Source organism: Gymnoscopelus microlampas, assembly GCF_963454915.1.
Source record: "Gymnoscopelus microlampas genome assembly, chromosome: 22".
In the NCBI taxonomy this organism is placed as follows: Eukaryota; Metazoa; Chordata; class Actinopteri; order Myctophiformes; family Myctophidae; genus Gymnoscopelus; species Gymnoscopelus microlampas.
Genome location: NC_139959.1, coordinates 41,191,427 through 41,200,652, shown reverse-complemented (window position 1 = coordinate 41,200,652; position 9,226 = coordinate 41,191,427). Strand labels below are relative to the sequence as shown.

At 41.3% G+C, this 9,226-nt stretch overlaps 1 protein-coding gene across 1 annotated transcript; it reads left to right on the top strand.

The window, feature by feature from the left end:
• Positions 1 to 2,559: 2,559 nt before the first annotated feature.
• LOC311038643 (uncharacterized protein) lies at positions 2,560 to 8,760 on the top strand (the record flags this gene model as incomplete). The annotated part of the gene is made up of 3 exons (XM_084048214.1): positions 2,560 to 2,676; positions 2,829 to 2,928; positions 7,333 to 8,760. The coding sequence occupies exons 2-3, from the start codon at positions 2,839 to 2,841 to the stop codon at positions 8,758 to 8,760; spliced, it is 1,518 nt and encodes a 505-aa protein (XP_083904340.1). The 5' UTR covers positions 2,560 to 2,676; positions 2,829 to 2,838.
• Positions 8,761 to 9,226: the final 466 nt, after the last annotated feature.

The following is a 9,226-nucleotide window of genomic DNA, read 5'->3' as shown; positions in this document are numbered from 1 at the left end:
GAAATAATAATCCTGTTTAGTGTTTCATTAGCGCGAGCGTGAAAAAATCCAAATACAGCATGGAGTGACACACACACACACACACACACACACACACACACACACACACACACACACACACACACACACACACACACACACACACACACACACACACACACACACACACACACACACACACACACACACAGGGGGAAAAAAGGACACTTAAAAGGACAGCAGTGGCTCACGAGGCAGAGCGGCCATCTTGGAACCACAAGGTTCACGGTTTGATTCCTGGCTCCTTCAGTGTGTGTGTGTGTGTGTGTGTGTGTGTGTGTGTGTGTGTGTGTGTGTGTGTGTGTGTGTGTGTGTGTGTGTGTGTGTGTGTGTGTGTGTGTGTGTGTGTGTGTGTGTGTGTGTGTGTGTGTGTGTGTGTGTGTGTGTGTGTGTGTATGTGTATGTGTGACCATGTGACCTAGTCGCTGCTTTTGGACTTGTTTTCATAGACCTGGCTGCTTGTTTCTGTCACACAATCTGGCAACACTTAACTGAACTTTGTCAGAAGCAGAAAGTAAACACAGTCCTCCACTAAGTTCAGAGTGTTCTACAAGTTATTTTAAAGGTTTTATAACGTGTGTGTGTGTGTGTGTGTGTGTGTGTGTGTGTGTGTGTGTGTGTGTGTGTGTGTGTGTGTGTGTGTGTGTGTGTGTGTGTGTGTGTGTGTGTGTGTGTGTGTGTGTGTGTGTGTGTGTGTCAACACTTTCAGAGGTCAGAGCAGGACATTAAACCATTATAATTACAAGCATGTAGCTTGTGTTGCAGATTCAACCTTTTCATAGATTTCATAGATAGTTTCATAGACTTTTGACAGCACTATGTTGTGTCAATTCATGTTTTTTGTTTGTTTGTTTACACATTATCTTTTCTATGAATATGTTGGATCCATGTTCATGTGTATTTTCAGACATTTAACCACTTAAATTAAACCCTCAATACTTAGCAAACATGCGATGGGCATTATGCATTCAGCACAACCCTTATTTCCCTGCATTTCCTGTTCTCTGATGTATTTCATTGACTGTAACTTGGACAGGTTTAATAAAGTCAGTGTGTGGAGAGAGAGGAGGAGGGATCTGACAGACCAGAGTCTCCAACATCCAGCTGGATGTCTGTGAAGAGTTACCGGTCTAAAGGAAAACCTCCTGACTTCACTACGGAACCTTCAGACACAAAGTATGTGAATCCTCCACAATATACACAACACTATAACACTATACAATATACACAACACTATAATATGACAATGTCATCTCATAAGTGAAAATGATTCAAATGAAAACATTCTTTTATTAAAAAAATAGTGATTTAGGTATCGATAAGTAATCATGAATTAACACAGATTTAATTCACAACTAACTGGACTCTTCGTGTCTGTTTGCCAGGATGAAAAGACGAGCAAAAACAACCACTGATGTTGACTGCTGGGAATGTCAACGCTGTTGGTTCAGGAAGAACACTGCTGAGGATTTAAGATGCAGAGGGAGAGGCTGCAAAGTGACGAAGAGCATAGCCACACGGTAACGTTGGCTCTCCGTCTTCTTTCTTTCTTTCTTTCTTTCTTTCTTTCTTTCTTTCTTTCTTTCTTGGTGAACATGTCTCTGATTATCCAGCTGCATGTCTATGAACAGTGACAGTTCAAAGGATAGACCTTTGAACTTCAGTTGTGAACCTGGACCTGAAAACACAAAGTATCACTGATCTGTGTGAACCTCAACTGATAGACAATGAATGCATTCACATTTGAATTATTTATGATGATGATGATGGTGTTTTTTTTTATTTGTTTAGATGATCAGGGATCTGTACACCAAACCTTTGAACTTTAAAATGTTGGTTGATTTTATTTGTCAATATCTATATGTTTACACACCAATTACTACTACTAGTATTATTACCAGTAGTGGAAAAAGTACTCAGATTTGTTTGTTTTACTAAAGTAGCAATACCAAAAGTATTTATTCAAATTGTTACTTGAGTAAAAGTACAAAAGTATTGATATCAAAATATACTAAGAGTACAATTGAAACTAATTATTAGTTGTAGATGTGCACAGTTTTTGTTTTTGTTGGTGTCATCTCTATAAGATGGCATATCTGACGGAGTTGACACAATGCTATGTTTTTTTTTCATTCCACAGCACAGTCGTAGTGAGTTGACAATGTATTTTTCAAAGTTGCTTAGGTTCTATTAACTCATTCACTGCCAGACTTATTTCTGACTTATTAACTCAAGATACAGTTGTTTTCCCGAAAATGCTAAACAGGAAGTGGATGGGGATATATATATATATATATATATATATATATATATATATATATATATATATATATATATAAATAAAAATCATTATTTTGTACTGATTTTTTATTATAATTATTTATGTGTGGGAGGAGGGGGGGTCTAGCTCCCGCATAGAAAAACTGTCATGTTTACACCTGTACAGTTACAGATATATCAAATGATATTATGTCATAATATCATAATAATAATGTGTTCCTCATTGTTTCTCCCTCTTCTTTCTAAGTTTCTTTGTCTTTTCTATTATTGTCTTTCTCTCAGATGGCGCTCCATCAAAGCCCTCCCTCTCTCTGTAGAAGACGCACAGGCGGAACGTGACGACTATGTCCGACACCTGTGAGTGTTCATCACACAGAAAACAGGATCAATACACTGGGTTTCATCATCTTCTTGACCCCAGACCATCTGAACAATTATGTCTTATTGAATGATGAGTTGAATTTGATGTCTGACTTTGTTTCTTTCATTCTCTGTGTGTTGGTGAGCAGTGTGTGGTCCATGTCAACAGGAGACCCAGCAAAGGACAGTGGCCTGGTGACTGATGCTCAGAACAAAGAGAGAAGCAGAGGAGAGTCAGCTAACCGCAAAGTAAGAACCTAGTATTCTCTCCATGACATTTATTGACATGGTCTAATGAATACAAGAACTACAATGTAGCGGTTCCAAACTAATGTCTAACATTTAACTGTTCCTCATTCAGTGACATAAACAGGGGTGCACATAACCTTTAGGTCTAGTACTCAGAAGAGCACCTGGAGATGTGACTTGGTGCGCACCAAATAAATGGTCCCGTCCCGTTTGGGGGGGGGGGGGGTGGGGGGTGGCTGTGCGAGAAAATCGCCTTTTTTTTTCTCACGCCGTTTGGTGAACCCCCCAAGGTAGGATAAGGATACGGATAATTCCTTTTAACAGGTCGTTCATGAAAGTCCTTGCGGTCTTGTTTCCAATGAGAACCTGTGAGCAATTAGGGGTTAAGAGTCATGCTCAGGGACAAATTTCATTTCATCGACACACATGCTGGACTGGCCTGGAATCGAACCTGGGGCAACCAGGGCCTCTGGCTCCCTAGGCGGGCTCACTAACCACTCAGCTATGGCCGCCCCCAAGGCGCAAGGCTTGGGGGCGCAGCGCAGCGCAGCGCAGGGATCACATAGATCTACGTGACTGGTGGTGAATGTGTTTAATGTCCTATTTCATCCTACAAGAGTGTCACTCAAAAGTAGTGAAAATAGCAGATATACAAGCTCACAATTTCAGAAAAGTGTCACGCCACTGCCAGCGAAAAAAAGCGATTTTAATAACCTTTGAAAAATCATGGAATATTTTCCGTGATCACCGTCCTCACGGAAAAGAATGTGTCCGGTCGCGGTTATCCATTCCATAGTTATGGAATTATAAAAATGTACTTTTATAAATCCTATAACACTACACGAAACCAGCTTCATTGTGTTGTTATCATTTGATTTCTGGGTGTACTCTCTGGGATCATTCACAGGCTGCGGGACAGCACCCCCCGCCCCCCCACTGTAAACTAAAAATCTGATCAAACTCGTCAGTGGCTTAGCAGAATCGGTGGCAGGCAAAGAGTTAAACCATTTAAACCCCATATACTTAAATTGAACGGGGTTAGGTCCCTCAGGGGTCTATTACTGGTCCCTTACTTTTTCCCCTTATTGTATATTGCTGGTTCGCCAATTGTAGTCTATTACAATAAGGAGAAATGTCCAGACCAGTAATGTTCCTCAAGTCGATTTATTGGACAAAACAGAGTACAGAGCACAGGAGCACATGTCAGCCTTGCTGCTACATGGTGTGGCCGGAACAGAACAGAGCAAGAAGAAGAAGGGCAAGGCAAGGCAAGAAGAAGGGCAAGAAGGGGAAGAAGGGCAGGAAGGGACGGTTTCTTTGTCCTCACAGTATATATAGGCAGACTTCACATGTGTGTGTATGTACTTGCATACACTGGATGTGCACGTCGCTAGGTGTGTGTGCTACATCTCTTCTTGTTTGTGTGTGTTTGTGTCCATTGTGCAGAAGAACAACACCCCAAGATGCTAGAGGTCAGCTAAGGTCAGATGCCCTCTGGGAAGCCTCCTTTGAACTGGACATCTAGTGTTAGAGCAACCACTCTGGAATGTGCTGTAGACCATTCAGTATCCAAACTTAAGTCCCTGTGTGTGTGTTCAAATTGGGCTCTATAAGTCCATAAATGTGTATCAATTTACCACATTCCCCCCTACGGAGGGCCCTATTGGTCCTTCGTAAACAAGGGTACAATGAAGAAAATCAAAACTCAAGTAAGAAAACCATCATTCAAAAACATACTCCTCAAAAAGACAGAACTCATCACACCACATCATCTCATTGGCCCCCCCTTGATAGACAAAGTACTGGGACACAATCAGACAAACATAAAAACAGGCATCAAGATTACACAGTATTGTCATAAGGTGATTCACATTCAATTTCAAAATAAAAATAGACAAACTGTTCCACAAATCATGCAAGAATATCAGTATTTAGAAACGTGTCGGCTTACGATCACTGCGTAGCCATGGATCACATGACGCTCGTCTGACGATAACCGGCAACACTGGAACTTATTTCCCAATAAAACAAGCTTAAAAAGAAAACAACTCAGAAAATCTTATTCACAGAAAATACATAGGATGCTCACGTCGCATCGAAATGCATTCCCCTTCCAATCAGTGTGCAGGTCTCTCTGTTCCTTAAACTCTAGGAAAAAATGTTAAACATATTCACAACATCACAATCTCACGGAAAACCACAGTTTTCAGTGAATAAGTAGCAGCCCTCGGCCGCAACTCAACAGTTCCCAGTAGCTCAACAACGAAAATAAAAAACTCCACATTTGATACAAGAGACCAGAGAGTGAAACAAAATCCTTCACAACACTGCAATAAAACGGCAGCCAAACACTCCGCAGTTTAAATCACCATTATCACAAACATATAACCAACATACATTCAACAAAACACTAGTTGATACAGCTTCGTCTTCACTCACTTACAGAATAGTAGATCTGCTGGTTTGTGTGTAAAAACTCTCCCCAATCTTCAAATTTAGGACATGTAAGATAATACATCTGTTTGTACTTTAAATCTCTGTTTTCCAAGGCCAAGAGCTTCCGAACCTCTGTCGGACCCGCTCAATTGAAATGTTAAAATGCCAGAGGTTAGGCCATAAAAACAAATAATCTTCACATTCGTGGCAAATACCTTGTTGACTCTTTTTCTTTCTCATGTCAACTTTCCTCTAATACTCCTCATGTCAATTTAGTCAGCTAAATATCAACAAACATATAACATCAACAAACAACCTGTTGAAAAGACAGACAAACATTGAAACATGTTAAACCTTCCATCCAGTCCACAAACTCAAAGTCCAGTCACACGGAGGAGAGATGGATCCTGTGGCATAGGCAAAGAATGGGTGGGGGCCATCTGTGCCCCTCAGTGCTGAGTGCTGTTCCAGCAAGCCAACATGCTGCTGTCCTCTGTCCATACTACTCTGAAGTCTTCCTGTAACCCTCTTTTTACTTCTTTTCTTCCATGTCGTCACAGGGGTTGATGCTGTGAGGCTGAGTTCTAGTATCATCACAGGGTTGGTGCTGTGAGGTTCCCTTTTTGTGGATCTGTTGAAAATCAGTTCTTGTCAATTTTCCCATAGCCTGCTCCTCTGGTGGATCTGCATCTGTGTAGGAAGATGGTCTGCTTCTGGTCCAGATGATCTTTCAAAAAAATCTTCTTCCCAAAAGAAAATCACAGCTTGTACTCCTCTTCTCAAGTTCTTCTCGTGTGGAACGGTCACAGACACTCCAGTGTCTAAAAAAGACCAAACCATTTACACGTCCTGGCTGGTTCGCCAAACCATTTACACGTCCTGGCTGGTTCGCCAAATTATTGTATATTGCTGGTTCGCCAATTGTAGTCTATTACAATAAGGAGAAATGTCCAGACCAGTAATGTTCCTCAAGTCGATTTATTGGACAAAACAGAGTACAGAGCACAGGAGCACATGTCAGCCTTGCTGCTACATGGTGTGGCCGGAACAGAACAGAGCAAGAAGAAGAAGGGCAAGGCAAGGCAAGAAGAAGGGCAAGAAGGGGAAGAAGGGCAGGAAGGGACGGTTTCTTTGTCCTCACAGTATATATAGGCAGACTTCACATGTGTGTGTATGTACTTGCATACACTGGATGTGCACGTCGCTAGGTGTGTGTGCTACATCTCTTCTTGTTTGTGTGTGTTTGTGTCCATTGTGCAGAAGAACAACACCCCAAGATGCTAGAGGTCAGCTAAGGTCAGATGCCCTCTGGGAAGCCTCCTTTGAACTGGACATCTAGTGTTAGAGCAACCACTCTGGAATGTGCTGTAGACCATTCAGTATCCAAACTTAAGTCCCTGTGTGTGTGTTCAAATTGGGCTCTATAAGTCCATAAATGTGTATCAATTTACCACACCCTCTACACCAAATCTCTTCACTGACACTAGCTGCTATTGTCACAGAATAGGGAAGCTAGGGTTCATATGGTTAACAGTGGTCTACTTACATTAAACTGTTAACTTATACCCAGTGATGGAAGAAGTGGTTTGTGTTTTTATTTTGTGTTTTTTATACTTTTACTCAAGTTTTCTTATCAGTGACTTTTACTTTTACTTGAGAAACTTTCAAGTACAATATCTACTTTTACACTAAGTATGGTTTTCAAGTACTTTTTACAACACTGATAATAGTTGAATTTTTGTTTCACGATGACCCCACCTTTGACGACCTGGTTCTTGGTTTACCCGTGATCCTAGTATACTGAGGCAACCGCACTACACTGTCTCTCTGCATTCTATGCATGTGTTTACCTCACTCTGGATAAGAGTCTGCTAAATGCCTACTGTAATTGTAACATTATTTTGTTACTCTTTATTTATATTTATTTAATATCCATGAATGTATTTGTACACTTGTCTCTGTTTTTAGGGAACTATTCCTGGTCAGATGGAACACCATCCTGTTAAACAGTCACGGTCAGTCCCTCTGCATACCTCTTCAGAGCTCGAAGCTGCAACAGATCTAAGATCTCGCTTCAGTGGTTCCAAGTCTCTGCCTCCTTCTTACATATTACCCTCACAAAGCCAAATTCCATGTTTAGAGAACAAGACAAGTTTCAGAGCAAAGCGGTCCCACAGCTTAAATGATGTTACATTACCGGACAAAACACAGAAAATTACACCTGATATCATTGTTGTAGAAAACAAGGAAAGCTACAGGATCCACTCCACCCAAGCAGGACTGTTCCAATGCAACGTGACCGACCTGGTGTTTAAGATGAAGACAGAGGGAGATGTGACTTACAGGACAGTACCCTGGGACCGAGATCTTCTATCCCAGCTTGGCATGAATAGGCCTGCAGGACCACTGTTTGACATAAACAATTCTCAGAGGTCTGCGTGTCAGTTACAATTTCCACATTGTGAGATCCGCTCCATGGGTGCAGGAAAATCCTTGTTGGTTCTCCAGGTGAAGGATGATGGTAGCTTTGAGCTGATCGACCCCGATGAGATCACAGAAACTCATGTTGTTATACATGTGACTGGAGATTCAAAATGTGGTCTCATCCGTCCAGGCAAGCTCAGCAATCTTTCAATCTCAGGTTTATTTGCACGTTTCAAAGAGTGGGTGATATCATTGTTCGTAAAAGCTCCACATCCTATCCATGCATTAGTGTTAGTGTTTTATACACCACCGATTGATGATGATCATCCCAGTTCAACCCTGAATGTATTGCTGCTACCTAGGAATGTTGTGGTAAGGGAAGTGCAGAATGAAAGGAGCAGAAGACATGGAGAAGAGCTTTTCATTGAAAAGCCTCCCTCCTGTGAACTAATCCCACAGAAAGAATACACCCTCTCCACTTCACCTCAAGATGGTTCCATCATAATTCAACCAAGTACGGACAGATTTGTAGAGTCATCCGATCACAACTACTGGCCGACATTTGAAATTATTTTAAAGGGAAAGTTTACAGATGTTAAGCTGCTTCTAAAAGACAGTAGCACCTCCGACATTAAATGGGAACATGATGTAGACCTTTCACCTTCGGGTGTAAAAAAAAAACATGTTCAGCACGCACAGAGTCTTCTAGAAGAAGACAGACTGTTCACTCTACGGAGCAGCTTCGTCGAGAACGTTTCAGATCCTGTCCTCAACAGTGTCCTGGACGAACTTTTAGGGAAGGGGGTGATTACAAAAGGAGAGTATGAGGCGGCCCACGAGAAGAAAGGGGCACAAAAGGCACGTTTTGTCATCGATACAGTGAGGAGCAAAGGACATGCTGCAAGTCTAAGCATGATATCGGTTCTCTGTGAAACCGACCCATTCCTCTCGAAACATATTGGGTTGATGTAAAACTGTACTGATGTTCTTAAGGTGGACACATGGAAGTTGGATCATTATATTTAACTGTTATCTTTTGTATGACATGATCATCCAAAGCTACTTCAGAGCTACTAAGTAAAAGAGCAATGACAGGTGTGGTGCCTTGCTCAAGGACACACATGGACGCACAGTGGCTTTTTCAGGAAACATGACATTTTTCAATACAACCTCAGGACTCAAAGATTTTAGAAAATACTGTTCAAAATGTTTTAACCTAAAAACATGAAGGGAAAGCATGTGTTTGTTTTGCTGCAGCCAGAACGAAACAATTTTACTTTATTGTTTTGTTATTTGTATCCCTCTGAGCTTTATTTTTGCCCAGAACATTTAAATGTGTTGTTTTTTTTGTTGCTGTTTTGTCTTTTTTTTTAAAAAGCGCTTGTGTGGTGCAGTGGTATATTGCCTGCCCACCGCATGTTGTGGGTTCGAATCGACC